We start from the raw sequence: 21,714 nt of genomic DNA on the forward strand, positions 1-21,714 counted from the left end.
GCTAGCTATTTGGACCGCTGATTGCCAACTGTAATGAACTACGTACATATGTATACACTCGATGTTCAACAATAATATTCAATATTATGATTGTACAAACACTACATTTCAATATCACAAATAGCTGTAGCTGTATTTGTCAGCAGTGTTGTTGTGAGTAGTTGATAGATGCCACAGATGGCAGGGCCTGAGAGTTATTAACGTCGCCCTCGATTAGTAGCTACCCTCGTATAGATGCCACAGATATCTACATGGAGAAAAAATTAGTAGCCACGGCAATTTTTCGAGGAAATATGGTAGCTTGTATTACCACAAATCAATACCTTCAAGGCGGTGGAGAAAGAAATGGGACACTATGGTAAGTCCATGATATGTGCACTGTAGCTGCTGTGGTTTGTGAAAAAACACATCTTGGGCCAAAGCGACGCCAAACAATGAACATCAGCTCAAGCTACCTATCCCAATACACGATTAATTAATCAATAAAGAAATCAGGCCATGTTATTAAAAATTGCGTTAAGTCATTGGCTGCAAGCATTAGTTAGTCAGTAGTTAAGTGATGGAGAAATTTTAAAATTTCACAGAAACTTGTTGGAAGGGTTTGGGGTCACTCTGAAGGCATTCTTGGGCTTGGTTATGTTTAACCAATACCACCAATCCATTTTGAAGTAAAACTGAAGTTTTTTGGGGGTGATATTACAAACCTTCATTATCCCTACTATTACAGTACAGTACTATTGTACTGTATAATACTAATGTGTTGATGATTTATTTCTTCATACAGTAAGTCATCCATTTATTTTTGTCAGAGTCTGTTTTCTCAACTTAATATGTAAAGGCGAATGTAATTTAATTATACATGGAATTAAAATCTGGCTTTTTTACTCTTATTTTCTGAAGCTATACTCTAACTCCACCATTAGGAACTAAGTACTACCATTTTTTGATGCCATCTGTAAATAATCTATAACTGCTGTAAATAGATTGCTTGGTCTGGATGTTTTATCATATCAATTTTATTTGTTTTGTGCAGGAAGTTGTGATATTTAAATCAGAAAGTGAACGGTATCAGGAGTTTGAAGGAGAAGCTTTAGCTAAGGTGGTTACAATGTTGCCATTAAATTGCTGAATGCTCTACAACTATTGTTATTACTAATTATAAATGTGCAGAGTTATGTACGGTATTATCAAAGTCTGGTTTGCAAAGAGAAATGCCATTTATAAGAATATATAGCCAATGGAAACTTTGGTTGATCATGAATGTATAGTCAACCAAAGTTTCAGCCCTAGGCTTTAAAAGCTACAGCACTGCAAAGTGGTAACAATAGAAAGATTGATATAGATATGTACAGTGATATGAGAGAAGACAAACTACAGGTGCAAACCACAACTTCTGACAGTAGTGTATTCTGCAGAGATACAGTCTCACACCTTCAAATTCCCATGAACAGGCAAATCTATTCCTTGTTAAGTAATGTCATAAAGGTTCTGCACTAAGACAAAAATGGTAAGAAAAGGAAAGACTGGAGTGAGCTGCACATACAATACGGTAAGGTAAAATAACAGTCATATTTTGAGAGCACTGGCACTAAAATGATTTCAAACATCCCTTGCTTTGGCAAAACACCTTCCTTCATTGCAACCAATTGCTCAATAATTTGCAAAAAAAATTGTATTAATTTGCACATATTTACACAGTGTATTCAATATGTTCTATTGTAAAGTTAGGGTTGCATGAATTGCCCTGGCGGGAATATGTGACCGGATCTGCAAAAACCTGACACAATCACATAAACAAACACTCATAACTTCCGTATCCTTGGGTCTACTACAACGAAACAAAAATTTTCCAACTCCTCTTGAGCAGCCGAATAAGATGATATCTAGGGATTTTATTGTTAGTTGGTCCCTTCCTTCACTAAGAAAGAGGTGTTTAAAAAAAGCTATGGAATTTTTTCAATAATATGCAAGTATTTCACTCAATGTATTCAATGCTTTATACTGTAAATTTAGGTTTGCACAATTGTGTCGGGTTTTCACAGATCCAGTCACATATGTAGGATTCTTGGAGATCTGTTCACAATCATCAAACAATTCTCTGCTGATTTATTCTCAACTACAGCAGATGAATAAAAAATTAAAAATTTTAAAAAGGAGAAGAGGAATTTCTGAAAGAAGCAATGAAACAAGAAGGGATTGCTGGGGTGGTAATGTAAACCACAACTCCCTATTTGTGACTGGGCCTGCGAAAATAGGGCATGTGGGCACATGCCACTTTTAAAATTTTCATCACTCATAAATAGTCATAATGTTTTGTACCATAATGCTATGGCAATGAAATTTTCAGCCAATAGTGGACATGTAATTGGCTTTATGATGCAAGTTACAGAATACAAGTATTCTGTTTCGTTACTGAGATGTTATCTGTAGAGTGACGGGGTGTATATTGTGCCCACATGTCCTGTCTTCACAGGTTTGGTCACATTTTGACATTGACTCTCTGTCATATTTTTTAACTTACATGCTTCATCATTTTGAGATGAGTCAAAATAGGGATTTGTGGTGTATGTTACTACCCCAGCAATCCCTTCTTGTTTCGTGGCTTTTTTTCTGCGATCCCTATTCCCCTTTTAAAATTTTGTGTTTTTTCATCAAGTTTATGTACTTTTTATTAATCCAGTAATGGATTTGTTTTATAATAATGAAGATTGTTGTAAATAATGTAATTTTGCATTCTGCAGAGTAATGCCGTCAACGTTTCAGTGCACGCATGAAAAACTGATCAAATTTCATGTGTATACAGAGTCTCCTAATATGAGAGAATCTACATTACTACACACATCTAGTGCCTTTAATAGCTGTCATATTTAATGCAAGGATGATGTTGTTATCAAATATGTACTTGACTGACTTGACTGCTCTATTATAGAATATTTAAATCCTCACATGTGCAATAATCATGGAGCAAAAAACCACCGTGCAACAAAATTTGCAGCACAGATTAAACCTGGGATTAATAAGAACACAGTGTGCAAAATAACCAGACATTTTCAGTCAATTACACCAGGTGTCAGGCCATAATTGAATATGTAACACTTTCACACCTCAGATCAAAGGAACCATCTGGGCTACATTTCGTATGTAGCCCAGCTAGCCAGGCTACATACGAAATGTAGCCAGTCTACAACTGGGCAGTGATTATATAGACGTTGATGCTGAATTCGATTGTGGGAATCGATCAATACTCTCATGATTAGGATGCATGAGTTGATTTCACTATGAAAACCACTCAGACGGAGAACGTTTTGTTATCCTTGCCATCCTACGAGTTGAAAAGCATTGGGCTAAGGTGAAAACTAGTGCTGTAGCTTATTTATTGATCATTTCTGCATATTATAATTGATATTCTTCAGAACAGGGGAGGACTAGAAGAACACTTAAAATTTGTGTGTGTACGTTGTATTTGTAATGATAATATAATTGTGACCGAATCTGCGAAAACCCGACACACTCATGCATTTTTCAAATTCCTGTTTATTAAATATTTATAATCTACTTAGCCAAGTGTACCCTTTGGCAAATTTCAGCCTCATATGCCAATAACTTTGGGAGTACAACCCTACAAAGTAGCAACAACAGAAAAATCGATTTGTACAGCAAGTATAGGGAAAATAAATTACAAGCGCTTACATATAAAAACAGTTGTAACTTACCAACGGATTGAGATATGGAGCTGAAATTTTCAGCATCATGTTCGCCATGAATAGAAGAATTGATTACTGGGTAAGTTTGTCTTTTACTTACCTTTCTTCACCGCATACAAATGAGAAATCCGTGAAGAAAAATCGAAGGCATACGATTGCTTTGACGTGATGTAAACAAAATGCTCATAGCTTGTGTATCCTTGGGTCTACTGCAGTGAAACAAAGATTTTCCAACTCCTCTTGAGCAGGCGAATAAGATGATATCCAGGTTTTTATTGTTAGTCCTTTCTTTCACTAAGAAAAAGGCACTCACAAATTTTACGGAATTTTTCAACCATACGCAAATATTTCACCCATTGTATTCAATGCTTTGTACTGTAAATTTAGGCTTGCGGGATTGTGTTGGGTTTTTGCAGATACGGTCACAATTAATTGTGTGGGCAGCCTGAATCAAGTCTGCTACAGCTTTGCAACTAATTCCTTTCATGGAGAAGGAAGCCAAGTAGTTATAAACAGCTAAGCCAGCTTCTCTAGTAGTGTCCCTTATGAGGAGAGATTGACTAATTATGTGGGTGGTCAGTTATATACACAGCCTGCTATAGCCTTGCAACCATACTTTTTGTAGACAAACAAGCCGAAAAAAATTATATAAGGTTACAACAAATAAATATTTACCACTTTCTTTACCGTCACATATTCATTACTGCCTTGACTGAGTAATTATGAGTTTCGGTTAATCGGCTAGTTATTTCCACTTTGTAGCCGATACCAATATTTGCAAAATTTTCTAATATCAGTTATTACTGATTATTCAACCAATTATCAGTGCAATTCTAGTTAGTAGTACCAAATTCTAGCTAAATAGGCAATAAATGTATGTATGTAATTAAGTTTATATTAATGCTATGCTATTATTTCAGCTAGATAATTAGATTTGTAAATACTGCAATTTAGTGCATTTCATAATTCATGAACTAGTTTATAATTTGGTAATTATGTTGCTATGCACTGCTATGGAAGCGCAACTCAAATAAATCACTTTGTACTACACATTACGTACAGATGTATGTTCTCGACTTGTTTTATGAAGTGTCTATAGTGTTTTTTCTCATGTTAATTGTTTAGAGAAAGTCTTAAGGCTGCCCTTCATTTTTGTTTGTGTAAATATGAGACATGCTTCATTCTCATTGAAGTAATTCATTATTTCTGGTGATAAAAGTTGTAAATCAAAGGTATTGGCCAAGAAACAGCAGTAATGATGTTAATGCTCAGTTTTTAAGAGAAAGGTGATTTTAAAATGATTGGCATCAATATCATTTCCTCCATTTATTGGTCACAACATTTGATTTCACACCTGACTTTTTTGAGAAGCTATATAATTTTTCACAGCTTGGTTGTTTTAGAATAGATATCATTTCTTTTGTGATTGTATACCCCAAAGCCAGACTTATGATACGACAAGAGCATACTTCTCAACAACCTCTTCAGGCTTGCTTAGCGATCCACAATCAGTAAGCTGGCTTCCACAAGATATCATGCTTCAACAGCTCTCAACCCTACTAGCGATAAAGGATTCTCACAGAGTTCCTGGGGCTGCTGAGTCCCAGTGGTGTAGCCAAACCTGGGAAAGCCGGGGCATTTCCCGGGCATCAAGCTTCTTTGCCCTACCATCAGCTACCGATAGTAATTAAAGAATGTGGGCTGAATCCACTGATGAACAGTCACTTATAACACCCACAATTGTACAAGAATGGCTACACTACCTACCCTGTGTCAACTTTGCATTGCTTTCCTTTAGGCCATCCAGAGGCTAACAGATGTAGTTCTTCTTTTTCCAGAGGTTTTCCCTACAAGTTATTTGATTGTAGTACCACTTATCGGTGGTAATAAATAGAGGCGCAACCACATTATTATAAATAAACTGCGTTAGCAGCATTGTGTCAAGGACTACATTGAAAAGATTGACATTGAGCCCATACTGTTAGTACAGCGGACATTGTGTATTTGGATTCATGTTGGGCGTGGTCAAAACTCGCATTGAGGTTAGGCAAACTAGAGATATTAGCACCTATTAGCTGTGTGGGTACTGGGTTAGATGCTTCTACAGGTGACGGTTCAGATGTCTGTCAACTCCAGTTAAAGTCATGTCATCACATGATAGAGCACTATGAGTGCCTCATCTAAATTTCTTCCTAGTCGGGTATTACGTAAGTCACTGCTGTGTATTGTACGCATGCATTAAGGAGACAATAGTTAGCTAGAATTTGCAGTCAGTTATATTAATTAACTTGCACACAGTTACTATAGTCATAGAGTAAATAAGTGCACAACACATTTTAAAATGCTATAGTGATGTCCATATGAAGATGGGCAATTTGCATGGTTAAGCGGCTGCATGCCAATTTCCAGGGCATAAATATCTTTTCTTAATATATTAAAAATGTCTGGCTACGCTACTAGGCTGGTCATCACATTAAGCTTAAGAGTCCATCATGACAGTATAAGAACAGAGACCCTAAAAGCAATGAAAGCTTCACATTAACATATATGTTATACTCTACTAAACAATGACTACAGAAGTGCGTAAAATAAACAAAAATCACAAAAGTTTTTTCCTTTAGGAACAGCCAATCCAGTAACTGATGTAAAACACTCAAACTCCTATACAAGTGCTATTATATAGTAATCATGTGAAGACACACCTTTAAGTTTAATCACCTTTGAGTTTACTCCTTGTTTCAGTATAAGATCATCTGGTAGAAATTAGTTTGGGGATAGGAACAAAGTTTCTCTGGAGGAGTAGGAGCTCACAATGGACTCCTAATTACCCCCAAACATGTTAAAGGGAGAAAGCCATAAGACAGGTGCTAATACTGGTGATAATTGTGTTAATGGCAAGTAAATATTAATAAACGTGCTAATGGTGACAGATACGATATGTACCAATAGACAAAAGTGATATGGGGCGCACGCTACGGTCCTGGGCTTTCCTCCAAATACATTCTAGTATTTCAATGCCTGCCATTACCTACATTCCTTCTGGACATTAACCTTACTTTGGCCCCTTTTCTGTTATACCTTATTACTGTAGCTATAAGTCATTTAAGTCTGAGTCCTTGTAATTAGGTAATCCAAAGGTTGCAGCACATGTTTCTGTCGGAGCAGATACAGAGGGGGAAAGCAAGAGATCTGAGGAGTGGGTAGAACAATTTGAGTTGATTTCAGACATGTACGGATGGGACTCATGAGCAAAACTGGTAAACTTAACAACAAGGTTACAGGGACAGGCCTACTCATTTAATCAGACCTGTTCACCACAGCAATGAGCAGATTATCAAATGCTGAAGTCACAACTGCTAACACAATTCACATACAAGCTGTTCATAGCAATTTGTTTCACCAAAGGAAGTAAGGAGAGAATGAAGCTGTGGACCAATATTCCCAGGAGCTAAGGAAGCTATTTTACAAGGCCTATCCAAAAGCAAGCCAGGCAACTGCCCTGGTAGAGGAGTTTAGAAAATCTGTACTGGCATACCAGTTCATGGCTGGCCTTATCCCTGCTTTACGATTAAAGGTGGCTGGGATTGAAGGAAATTTTAACCAATTATTAGTGAAAGCTTGCTTCGAAGAAGCAAACTAAGAGACCTGATCCCAGCTCGAGACAACTGCACACCCAGAGGAAGCACCAGTTCCAGGGAAGCTAGTAGTAGCACACAATCCACAGAAGGGAGGAGATATCCCCTATTCCACAGGAGGGGGTCGACCTGGCAGAACTGTACCTACAGGAAGGTCAAACTGGACAGGCCCCAGACCTATTAATACACGCTGTTTTATTTGTGAGGGAACTGAACACCTTGCACGTAATTGTCCATTCAAGGGAAGGAGTGCACCTGTTGAGGCAAGGGGTCAGAAACCTAGCATAATCGCCTACAAGATTTATAAATCTTAAGATTTTTATAGAGATTTACAGATTTTTAGAGATTTACGAAGAGTTTTAAGATTTTTAAAGATTTACTGAGATTTTAAAGATTTACTGAGATTTTAAAAGATTTACTAAGACTTATAGTGATATTTTTGCTATTATATTAAAATTTCTTTACAGGGTATTGATCTATGAAGAAAGTCTACTTGCTGAACAAGAATTAATGCATGCATGTTGGTAGGAATTATATGGGATTTGTAACATTCCACTGTGCTGGTCACTGTAAAGTATAATAATTATACAATGAATTACTAAGAATAATAAGAGATGCAGTCAAAATTATGTCATACATAGATAAATAATAAAATAATGTTTGAGAAAACTACAAGGCCTATGAACTTGAACTAACTGGGGTTTGAATCGCTGATGAACAAAGGCACAAACGTATAATGGTGGAGAGTTTTTGTGCCAATGAGTGAGAATTCCATTTAATACCAATCAAAACAGATTAGCACGTGATCTTGTATTCCAGTGCATTTTTAGATCAGGTGTTAATCTAGAAACGATGCGACAAAGTGGTGAACCATCATCCATGAAAGTAGACATAGAAATGTTAGTATTAAGTTAATTGCTTCACTGATGTGTGCTTCAGAGCCATTTGCCACTTTGTAGGTGACCAAGGTGGCTTAACACTGCCAATGTTTCACTACCTACTTGTCAGGTGTTGCTTGCAAGATAATTTTGTAAGAAGGGTGAAAGTAAGTTTGTTAGCTAATTGTATTGTATGGTGTACAATTGAGACCCCAATCAAGATACTCTAATAGAGCAGTCACTTAGTTAACTGTGTAAAAGAACACCCACTTACTTACTGGTAACAGCCTAAAATAAACTGTTTACAAAAGCTAAGCTCTGTGTGTCCAGCTTGCAAACTTGCACAGATTGATTGATATACTCTAATGGAGCAGTCACTACATACCTTAATAGCAGTCAGTTTGATGCTAGGTATTATCGCTTACCGTATAAATGGGTTTTTCTCACGGACAAATTTACTTGCGAAAATAAAATCATGCGACACTTAATCTCACGAGGCGACAAATTCACGACATTAAATTCCTCGTGCGAATTTATTACTCGTAATAAATATTCGCGTACGAGATGGAAAGCAATAAAATTTGTTTTCTTTGCCGTGTTTCTTTGTATCTATGCCTGTATCCACAATGGATTGATGCAGGCACCTGAAGTTCGCCAGGAAACAGATAGGGCAGCCGCGTTCAGCGATGTTTGTTGAAGAAACATGTGTTGTGTAGGGGAACAAGCAACTGATCAAACTAAATGATCAGCAAGCTGTTATGTACAAACTAGTGTTGCACCGATATGCATTTTTTCACATTTGCCGATACCGATTATTTGCCTATTCCTGTAACCAATATGCCGATATTTACCGATATGCTTCAATTCTTCAGAACAGAGGAGGAGGAGCAGAAAATCACCTAAAATTTATGTGTATAAACTGCATTTGTAATGATAATGTAATCAATATAATTAATTGCGTGGGCTGCCGGCTTTTACAATGTTTTATACAGTTTGCTACTATCTCCTTTCATGGAGAAGGAAGCCAATTAGTTATAAAACAGCTAAGCCAGCTTATCAAACAGTGTTTTTAGTGGGATTACAGACCCTTTGTGAAAAGTGATCTACTAATTGCGTGGGCGTCCGATAAATATACACAGCCTACTATAGCCTTGTAACCATACTTGTGCAAACAAACAAGCCAAAACAGTTACAGCAAACCACTTACTGCTACATTCACCACCTTCTTTACTTTCACCTGTTCATTGCCGTCAATTTAACGATTGATTGGGGGTTTCGGTTAATTGGCAAATTATTTCCGCTTTGTAGCCAATATCGGTACTTGTAAAATTAGCTAATATCAGTTGTTACCGATAATTAAACCGATTATCAGTGCAACACTGGTACAAACAAGCACCTGGTTTGTTGTTGAACGTTCCAACATGACAGTTTCACAGGAGCTAAAAACCTCGCAATAAACAAAACTCCACGTAATAAAATATGTCGCGAATTGTAATATTGCAAAGTGCCAAAATGCAATCCTCGCAGTAAAAACCCGCTATACGGTATGTTTTATTCTTTTGAACAGTGTGGTGGTAGCTGCACACTGTATATATATGCCTTGCCCTGGTATTAGGTTGTCACGTTGGTGCATGTACTAAGTTGTATGTGACGTGGTCCTAGTAATAATTATAATATTAAATCACAGTAATACAATATGAAGCGGTATACTGTATTTATTATTATTATTATTAGCACTTTACAGTGACCAGCACTGAAGGTCTGACAGCAACATGTGCTGCAGCCTTAGGATTACCTAACCTAATTTCAGGGACTTAGATCTAATGACTTGACTTACCGACGGACTGATAAGGTGTAACAGAAAAGGGGCCAAAGTAAGGAAAAAAATCCCTCCAACCCCAGGATTCGAACTGCAGGTCACCCAATGTCTAGTCGGGGCCACACTCAGTCTTCCTCCAGGAGGGATGGATTTTCTTCCTTAAACCTAAAGTATTTATTATTAGCACTTTACAGTGACCAGCACTGAAGGTCTGACAGCAACATGTGCTGCAGCCTTAGGATTACCTAACCTAATTTCAGGGACTTAGATCTAATGACTTGACTTACCGACGGACTGATAAGGTGTAACAGAAAAGGGGCCAAAGTAAGGAAAAAAAAATCCCTCCAACCCCAGGATTATACCCTACAGTGCATTTCAATTAGAGCTGGGCGGTATACCGGTATTTAATCGATAATACGGTATTTTACTTGTACCGGTATCGATATCGAGCTATAATTTTAATACCGAGAAACCGGTATACCGTTAAAAACCGGTATACCGTAAAATACCGGTGTACGCTTCGACACGTGAGTGGTTATGCACCATTGTTCTCGCCCTTGTTTTCAGAATGTGTGAACTGGTTTCGAAGGAAAACTCAACGTCATTAGTGTGGAATTATTTTGGGTTTAAAGCGGGTGAAGATGGGAAGCCGATTAATTCTGAAAAGGCCATTTGTCGTGTCACGAGCGGATGTACGAAGAAGCCAGTATTAGCAAAAGGCGGGAACACCTCTAATCTGTTAACGCATCTCAAGAGGCACTACCTGAAGCAGTATGCAGAGCTGATAGAAGCGCAGGAGAAGAAAAAGGCAAAGGATAAAAGTTCAAAAAGATCTCAAGGACAGGCAAAACTGAAAGTTGTTGACCAGTCGGCAGCGATATATGGTCATGGTAGTAAAAGATGGCAAGAATTAACCGACTGTGTCGTACTGCATTGCAAAAGACATGATGCCGATTCATACGGTAGAGAAGGTAGGATTCAAAGCGTTACTGGAGCAGTTTGATTCGAAGTATGAGTTGCCTAGCCAAAAATATTTCTCCCAAACTGCACTGCCAGCACTGTATGCCAAGACAAGGGAAGCAGTAAACAAGGAATTAGAAGAGGTGAAAGAGGCAGGATACTTTGCTGCTACCACAGATTTATGGTCAAGTGCTATAAGTGAGCCATACATTAGTTACACTGTTCACTTCATCAATCGAAACTGGGAGCTGCGCAGTCGTTGTTTACAATCCATGTTTATGCCAGAACAACATACTGGTGAGAACATAGCTGAGGCTATCCAAGTAACACTGGAGGTTTGGGGCCTTCCAGAAGCGCACCAAGTTTGTCTGACTACAGACAGTGGAAGTAATGTTATTAGTGCTGCTGAAAGGCTACAGATGACCAGATTGGCTTGTTTTGGACACAATTTGCATCTTTCAGTAACCAATGCTTTAAAGGATGATCCAAGACTGAGTCGAGCTGTGGGTGTGTGCAAGAAAATAGTGTCCGCTTTTTCCTATAGTTGGAAGAAGAAAAGTGAGCTATCTAGAGTGCAATCAGAGATGGAGCTTCCGCAGCATTCATTGATTACGGTAATATATACAGTGCATACATTTAATAAAATAAATTGATTACAATTGTAAATAGGTACATTATTACATGTTAACAATACTATGACACACAAATATAGTCTACACATATGTTATGATATTTTGTAAATCAAGCATGTGAGTCATGTGACAATGTGGTGTGATTTCATTAGGACTTTTGGGAGTGGTTGGTTTTACTTGTAAAAGGATACATACACTGGTATTTGATTACATGTGTAACATACCTGGTTTACAAATCCATTGTGCTTAACAGTGTAATCGGTGTATGTGGTAATGTTAGTACTTGTTCCACTAGTCCTGTGCAACAAGATGGTGATCAATGCAAGCAATGGTTGGGCGGGTTTTGGAACAAGAAAAGGCAGTACGTCAAGTTCTAAGCAACGACCGTAAAACTGCTCACCTGATTGCCACATGGCAAGATATTGAAGTTTTGGAGTCGGTAAACAAAGCTCTTACTCCACTTGCAGACCTAACAGACAGCGTCTCTGGGGAAGACTACGTCACAGTGTCATACATTAAACCACTCTTACATCACCTTAACACTGAAGCTTTGGCTGTAAAGGATAATGATACTACACTAACAAAAGATATCAAGGAAAGAATCAAGTCATCTCTCACAGAAAAGTACTGTGACAACGATTAAATCAATATGCTACTAGACATGGCTACAACGCTGGATCCTCATTTCAAAGCTGATTACATGAGTGCAAGTAACGTGGCAAGTGTGAAAGAGAGGATAACGGATGAAGCACTAAATGAAGAGGAAGTTTGTGCCTTGCTGAAGCCACAATCACAAGAAGATTCTGGTGAAGTCACTGACATTGACCAAACAAGTGAAAATGATCCTCCTGCTAAGCAAAGGAAGTTATCTGAGTTGTTAAATAAAAGCATGCCGAAAGATTTAGTGTCCTCAGGAAATGAAGATTCTAGTCTAAGTCCAAAGGAAAGGATTTCCTGTGAACTGGAGAAGTATCTCCAAATCCCTCAGCTTGAAATTGATGACAGTCCACTTCTTTGGTGGAAGAGTAATCAACAGATGTTTCCAGTCTTAGCATTGATGGCTACGAAGTTCCTGTGTATATGTGCATCAAGCAGTGCTTCAGAACACACATTTAGTACATCTGGGAATATTGTTACACATAAACGTACATGTCTAAAACCAGCTAAGGTCAACATGCTGACATTTTTAGCTAAAAACTTATAGAAGAAGTGACAGTCAGTCTACAGTAAAAGCAATTACATATATTTGATCCTAGTATACTGTTTGTTGTTACACTTGAGATAACTAAACATAACTTATTACTATACTTGTATGAGGATGTTTGTATGTGACTCTGTGTTGACAAAATACCGAGATCAAGACTCACGGTAGTGAGTCGCGCGGCCAGTAAAGCAGAAACGCGCGCCGCAGACAATAAATGACGCGACCACTACGTGAGGATTTTACAAGAACGAACGTTGTCAAATTTCGGCCTTCCTGTAATCCACCTGTCACTTACGCTATCCCTCTGAAACTCTGCAGTTGAACTCATCGTGTCACTAGTAACTACCACACAAGCAGTGAAGCAAATCCATGCCGATTGTTTCGTGATCGAGGTTGCCGACATCAAAGAGGAAGTTTCATTTTTTTTTTTTTTTTATCGCATGCGGTTAGACGCAACCGCAGGTGTATGCCTTGCGTTCCTTTGTGCATTCCGAACATTCATCGCCCTGATATCGCTTCAGTATTCACTCAATCACCTCAAGATTCACATCATCGATTTCACCATACATGATTACCCTACAGTCGTGATTTCAACACCAAACGAAGTTTCAGTCGTCTTCAGTCGACCTAGAGGCCAAATACAAATCCCAGATTGTTGTTTTCCGCAATACTCGCTTGGCATGTAGGGCAATGTGTCTTTAAACTGTTCTGAAAGTTTCGTTCAGATTGAAACGTTTGTTTTCGAGAATGGCTAGTTTGAAATTTGAATTTAGTCGCCCCCATGTCATTTGCTCTCTAAGAATTTTACTCGGAATTTAAAGAATGACGCAGAGCACAACTGCGGTCAGTGGATGAGATCCACTTGGCCAGGACAAAATGTGACTCAAGTGCCCTGGATGATCCATACTCAACCAACTTATGACCCAGTGGCACAATGGAACTGACTATTTATAGAGAATACAATTATATTTATTTCTAAGATGTGTGGATGTGTGGACACATAACAACACATTACATGTACATACAAGACATGCTACGTACTGTTTTAGCATTTCAAGTCACCACATTATACACGTACCAGTCAACAATGCTTCATAGTACCCATCAGTAAACCTGAAGAAAAGTTACGAAAAATAAAAATTCACATAAGTACAATGAAACCTCATTAATATGGCAGGCTGTGGGACCAAAAAAATTGGCCTGAATAACAAGGTGGCCTTATTAATGAGGTCATAAGTAATGCTTAGCTATATTTGGGACCTACTAGAGGTGGCCAATATAATGAGGTGGTCTTATTAAAGAGGTGGCCACTAAGTGAGGTTTCACTGTACATATAGTTCACAATATTGTGAACAATATTAATGGTTAACAATATACACTGAAACCTGCAGGTCACTTCTTGTGGAAGATTGCTCTCTACACAAAATGACACATACAGAGATTGTATTTAGATGGATGATACAGTAACGTATTGTGACTTCAATATTCGTGATGTGTCACTGCTAGGCAGCAACCATATACACAGCACTGCCACATCGCACTTGCTCGCACGCACAATTTTGCTAAAGATTTTACAAATTGATAATTAAGGGGTGTGGCAACTAGCTGTTTCGCTCACAAGACTGTGTGGCAGCTGTTTCCCTTCTGTACAAGTGGCCACCAAGACAGGTCCACTGTGGATTAAAGCCAGGCATTAGATATTTGGTATTTCATGTGTTGAAGACATTCCAGGGCTTCTGGTAGTCTCAAATCTCACCACAGTTTAACTCATGCAGTGTTGTAGTCACCACTAAACTACTGGAATGCTGTGTTATGTTCATCTTATGCTTGGCTACTATATTGTAGAACTGAAATGGATACTCTGAAAAATATATCCTATGGATAATGACTTCATCACTTTCTTCATCAGGAGCTTATAAGGACCAATAGTGAAACTTTTTACACTTGGGGCTGACAGTCAACTGCCTATGTCTGAAGCAGTGCTTTTGGTGCTCTAACAGATTGGCTGCCCCCTTGCTGCCAGCACTCACTGTCTCATACGCTGTCATACACTAAATCCATCTCTATAGCCCGTTAGAACAGCATGCTTCTTACCTTTTTTTAAGGCCGCATAATGCAGCCACCTCTTTAAAAGGCAAGGTTAGAAAAATTTTGTCCCTACGGCCTGAATAATGACCAGTTTTCACTGTACTATTAGTGATTAGTGATCATGGGGGATTATTTATTAAGATACTAAGATATACAAACGCTACAACCTCTAAATATAGCAGTAAATTTTTTACCCTGGTCCAATGTCTCGTAATAATCGTGACTTCGTGAGAGACTCTACTGTGACAAATACATGTTTATCATGATATGTGACTGAATTTGACAAAACAAGGCTTCGACGCACAAAGCTTTGTTAGGAGATATGGCGATTTTAAGGAATCATTGTGTAATAACTTTCCAGTGCCTACAGCTGCGCAAACAAAATTTGCACCAATTGTTCATCTGTTCACTAGCTATCACTGAGTGGGTGTATACATTTCTGATACCCAAAATTTGCCCTGTTTTGAGCAGCTTTTTTCGAGCGGGTAATAATATCACAGGTGGTAGTAATAGGGTGGGAGGGTGGGGGTGGATGCTGGTCTTAATATACGGGTATTAAAATAAAGTAAGAAGACGATTGGAATCCAGAGGCCAAGTTTGGGCTCTCCATGGCCCTCCATGGCCCTCAAATTACTCCAAATTGACTGAGAACACCATTGGCGAGCTCTCTGTGAAGTCCCAGCTCACTACACACCATTATCACAAAGCCATGGCCATTTAATGGTGCCAATCTCACACTCGTGGCTTTGACAGGGTCGGAAGAAAGCTGCTACAGAAACCAGACTTGTCAGTGCTGAAGGAAGTACAGTGTGAAATATGATAGTGTATTAGACCAGCAATCCATTTCTGGTAAAATCGTAAGTTTGATTTTGTGTTTGTGGAAGCCTTGTTATGTGAAATCCGGTCACACATGTGCTAATCGCCTTTTTACAATTAAGTTTTACAACACAAATACATGTATAGTTAAACTCACCAATTGCGACTAAATCCCTTCAACACGAAAAGACAAGTAATGAGACAACCTTGGAGACAACAGCCACACAAGCCTATTCTGGTGCGTTTATTTAGTAGTAATATAAATTTTAAAGGCGTTTATTTACAACAGGACATAATTATGCGCCCCTCTATTGTCTCTGTACATACTTGCCTTTTCTTTACTATTCTCATTTCATTTCACAAGATCTCTTGGCAGGGGCGTAGCTTCTTCACTTGAATTAGTCAATGCTTGAAGTAGATCGAGATACTCTAATAGAACAGTCACATTTCTACAAGTGCCATATTTTTATATTGTAAAGTCTGTAAGTAGCTAGTAATTTAAACTATACAATCCGATGCTAAGCAGAAGTTGTAACTATGCTAAATATTGATTGCTGTGTTACAGCTGTTTTGTGACTGCTCTAATAGAGTATCTTGATCGTTTCAATGCAGCACAAGATGAAAGGCAAAGTGTTGTTAAGGGTTTACTAGTTAAAATGGGTGTTAGTTGACTGCAGTTGCATGCCACTAACAGGGCCGTCCAGAGAAATTAGAGGGTCCAGGGAAAAGAGTTAAAGAGGGGCCCAGGGGCAAGGAAGGGTCTAGATCCTGACTGCTCTATTAGAGTATATCGATCTTTCTTTAAACAGGTATTCAAGTGGCCCCTTTCGGGCTGTGGTAGGGGGCAAAATACCCCAGTTACCCCCAATGTGGGCGGCCCTGGCCACTAAAATTAGTTATATTTTAATATTCTGTCACTGTAATCTGGGGTTTCTGTCAAAACCATGGAAACTCACCTACTGTTATCAACAGTGCATTGCTTATTCTAACAAAAAGTATTGAAATCCCATCCAAAAACAGCTTATAGCTATAAAAAAAGTGCGCGTCCAAGTAAAGCAGAGTTAACTGCGTCAAAAAGTAATGATATCATAATGCGGCCATGTGCGAGGTGTGCAAGTTGTAAAATTAATATTAGCTAATCAGATAATACAATGTTATTGTTAAAGTGTTAATGAGAACTATGTGATGCTGCTAGTTTTTAAGTGTGTGAGCATCTTCATAAATGCCACATAAATTTAATTCTCAATAAAGCAATGTGTATAGATTCTCTGATAGTAATAAATAGTTTGAGTTTGGCCACCTTTCCTGTATACAGCAATGCTACGAACAAAGGAAAGGTGGCCAAACTCAAACTATTTATTACTATCAGAGAATCTATACACATTGCTTTATTGAGAATTAAATTTATGTGGCATTTATGAAGATGCTCACACACTTAAAAACTAGCAGCATCACATAGTTCTCATTAACACTTTAACAATAACATTGTATTATCTGATTAGCTAATATTAATTTTACAACTTGCACACCTTGCACATGGCCGCATTATGATATCATTACTTTTTGACGCAGTTAACTCTGCTTTACTTGGACGCGCACTTTTTTTACAGCTATAAGCTGTTTTTGGATGGGGTAGTTATTTATACCGTGATATTTTATAAAATACCGTACCGACATAAAAATTCGTGTACCGCCCAGCTCTAATTTCAATTATGGTATCTTACACAGTAGGGATTATAACGCTTCTTATTGTTTTACTGTGATTTAACATCGTGCGCTACTACAACTTGTTTCAGTACTTTTATATGCTATGGTCCCTACTCTAGTTGAAAATTCCTATGCAGTGCTTCAGAACGCACATTTAGCACATCTGGGAATATTGTTACACATAAACGTACATGTCTAAAACCAGCTAAGGTCAACATACTGACATTTTTAGCTAAAAACTTATAGAAGAAGTGACAGTCAGTCTACAGTAAAAGCAATTACATATATTTGATCCTAGTATACTGTTTGTTGTTATACTTGAGATAACTAAACATAACTTATTACTATACTTGTATGAGGATGTTTGTATGTGACTCTGTGTTGACAAAATACCGAGATAGTTATTTATACCGTGATATTTTATAAAATACCGTACCGACATAAAAATTCGTGTACCGCCCAGCTCTAATTTCAATTATGGTATCTTACACAGTAGGGATTATAACGCTTCTTATTGTTTTACTGTGATTTAACATCGTGCGCTACTACAACTTGTTTCAGTACTTTTATATGCTATGGTCCCTACTCTAGTTGAAAATTCCTATGCACTTGTTTGTTAACTTTTTTTGTAAAATAAAATTATGACTGGTGAACCCACACACACCGCATCAAAAGAAAGAAATGACGCCACACACCCCAGCTACTAATTATCATCTAAAAAGTGAAGTATCCATAACGCTTCTATGTTCAGCCCATTACACAGCATTACGAACCAAGAACTGTTCAAAAAGCAATTCTGCAATCAAAGTAGCGACTATGAAAAATACAGACGATTTCCATTATAAAGGGAAGCCATCACGTGCTACCACCAAATCGACACCCTTTGCTGTCAGCAAAGATGAACGGGACAACACTGGTGAGTCCATGAAGAATGCCTTTATGTATTGTGGTATGCCAAAAGGCACATGACCTTGCGCCTGTCAGTATTATGAATAATAACACTAATCATCATAATCCTTGATTACAATACAACTTTTTTAAACATTGTGTTGTAGCTTCTACGTTAGTTTAACAGTTTATGAAAAATCGCTTCAGTGCAACAAAACGCTCTCAAAATGGAGTAACAAATATATTCCGTTCTAAAATGTTTGTTTCCGTGCAACACAAACGAAACAGGAACTTTTTTTGTCCGCTACTGTAAAATTCCATTGCAAAATGATTCGGGTCTATCTGAAGGCTTGTTTGTGTTTAGTTTACCTAACCAAAATATTGCCTCATTATCATCAGGGAAAAGTGAGGCTGAATCTTCGGTAGTATTATTTCATGTGCCATGCCCACGCCTTTGTGGTTCCTAATTAAGACAAACACACAGAAAAATTTGGAATTTCAACTAGAGTAGGGACCATACTACATTGATAAAAAGTACTGAAACAAGCTGGAGTAGTGTACGATATTAAATCAAAGTAAAACAATAAGAAGTGTTATATCTCTACTGTGCATGCACTACTCCAGCTTGTTTCAGTACTTTTTTATCGATGTGCTATGGTCCCTATTCTAGTTGAAAATTCCAATTTTTTCTGTATACGTGTTTTTAAACTTTTTTTGTATATAATTATTATGACTGGTGAACCCACACATGCCACATCTGAAATGGTGCCACGCCCCAATTATCATCTGAAAATTGAACCCAGAAATGTCCATAACTCTTCATTTCCAGCTATGTTCAACCCATTATGCAGCATTTTGAGTCAAGAACTATTTGAAAAGCACCTCTGCAATCCACGCATACCGAAAGAAAGAAATAAATGGTGCCACGCGCCCTGGTTATATCAATTATCGTCTGAAAAGTGAAGTATCCATTATGCTTCATTGTCAGCTATGTTCAACCCGTTACACAGCAGTACGAATCAAGAACTGTTTGAAAAGCACCTCTGCTATCAAAATAGCCACTATGAAAATACGGACAATTTCCGATACGAAGGGAAGCCATCACGTCCTATTGCCAAATCGTCACTTTTTGCTGTCAGCAAAGATGAATGGGACACAAAGGAGGACACTGGTAAGTCCATTGTAGGTACTGCGGTATGCCAAAAGGCACCTGTTGGGCTGAAGCAATGTCAAACAGTAAAAAAAAATCAGGCCCGTAGCCTTAGTCGTTATCAAGTTCCACTTGTTTGAAGGCATCAGTCGGTCAGTTACTCAGTCAGTCACTAGACAATTCTGTTATTTTAAACTTTCATAGCACCTTGTTGAAAGCATTTCGGGTCGATCTGAAAGCTTGTTTAGTCGTTTTACCTAACAAATACTGCCTCATCGTTGTTAGGGGAAATAGAGGCTGTTTTATTTCGTGGGCCAGGCCTACTCCTTTGTGGTCCCTACTATACAGTACTATTGTACTGTATGATAACTTAATTACATGAAAATACCATCATGTTTGGCCCTAATATAAACTTTACTACACTTTTAAAGGACAGAACAAGTAATAGTTGTAACACGGGCATAAGGGCATACATATCAGGCAAAGCCCTCATGCCCATGTTACAGCTAATATGTAACACTTATAAGGCTGATAGCCTGTACAGGGCGATCAATCACCCAAGCCAGTACGAGTGCAGAAACTGGATGTATATATATGCATACCTAAAATTTTTGATTGTGGGTCAGCGGTTAGTAAATTCTGGTTACATTTAGTTATGATAAACGGACATATCCTAGAGGTATCATGGAGAATTTCCGTTACGCGAGTTTAATGTTTCAATTAATGCTATTGAATCGTTTATGGAAAAGCCACGCAGTCCACTAAAGACCTAGACAGGTAAACTTGATTGTAGAGTGGTTACTCCGTGCAGAGTGGTAGCTTCATGATGGGGGGGCATGTCCATATTCGAAAACGTTGGCATATCGGTTATAGGAATTGGCAAATAATCATTATCGGTAGGTAAAAGTGAAAATATGCATATCGGTACCACACTATTATTATCTGCATGGGTGCCTGGTTTTTAGAAGTACATTGTAGCATAACATCAACTTGTTATGACTAATAAACCCATGCATACTGCATCAAAAGGAAGGATAATATCATTTGATTAATTTTGTGGCTGAACGCATTACTGAAAAGTGAAATCCCACTATTAGAGCTGGACGATATACCGGTATTGTTAGTAATCAGTGATATTTAAGTCATACCGATTTTAATACCGCCTTTTATTTTTAATACTGCCATTCCATCTGGAAACTATGGCCTCCCTGTGGGCTTGTTTCATCCCATATTTAGAAGGTAACTAGACATGTGACAATGTTTGTAGGGGTAAGTGGAATTATAGGAAAGCGGGAACAGGAACGGGAAGCGGGAATGGAAACAAGCAGCGGAAAATGAGTACAGTAGTGGAGGTAACCGGTCATATAATGCTTGCCCACATGTATAACTGCCCGGTTTTTCACACATATTCAGTTGTAAGCAACATTACAAACATTTAGTCACAACAAGCAACACCCAACATTACAACACTGCATATGCTGCATTGCAAACGCTTGCACACATGTATAGCTAACTGCCCTGTGCTTCACACACATTCAGCCGTAAGCAACATCACAAACATTTAGTTGCAACAAGTATTATAACATTCAAGACCAAGGTCTCAACAAACCTGAGGCGAGTGAACTCGAGCTCCAATGGCATGCATACATTTTCGTCCCAGCGGAAGCTGAGTGATTATGTAACTACTGTGACTACCACTCTATACCACAAAAATTGATCTGTAGGTGCTCGAGTTGCTTCGTTCAAGTCGTTATTTCACAGGCACATGTAATACTCGTCAATAACTAACACTCAAGCAACTAATAACTTTAATATGCCACACTGAATAATGTACAACATAGCAAGACTTTATAAATACAGGATACAGGAAATTAACTAGAGTGATGTCATATGATTACAAATATATTCATGTGTTGTTGTATCAGCAATGTGTGTGAGTACAAGTCAGTTCAATATTATGCTTTATTACATCTGCCTCTCCTAGCTTTGGCTCGTTCTCAAGGACGATAGCAGTCTGGTGGTCTTCTGTCCCATGTAGGATAACGGTGCTCAGGTCCCAGTGGGTCATCATCAATAAAATGATGCTCTACTGAAGGGGGGTCCAATCAAGTTCTCCTTCCATCGTGTATAGTATATGTGATGGGACTTTTCACTGACTGGATGATCCATTTCCCTTCCCATTTGGGATCTAACTTGCCTGCTGTAGGGACAGATAGCCAAACTGAATCAGCTG

General features: G+C 38.2%; 1 protein-coding gene across 1 annotated transcript in view; it reads left to right on the plus strand.

The window, feature by feature from the left end:
* LOC136259196 (calcium permeable stress-gated cation channel 1-like) overlaps positions 1-21,714 on the plus strand; it is a 132,282-nt gene that overhangs the window by 104,731 nt on the left and 5,837 nt on the right. The window contains exon 22 of the mRNA XM_066052678.1: positions 1,034-1,099. Coding sequence (XP_065908750.1) covers positions 1,034-1,099 — 66 coding nt within the window. The remainder of the gene's footprint in view (positions 1-1,033; positions 1,100-21,714) is intronic.

Source organism: Dysidea avara, chromosome 1 (genome assembly GCF_963678975.1).
Source record: "Dysidea avara chromosome 1, odDysAvar1.4, whole genome shotgun sequence".
In the NCBI taxonomy this organism is placed as follows: Eukaryota; Metazoa; Porifera; class Demospongiae; order Dictyoceratida; family Dysideidae; genus Dysidea; species Dysidea avara.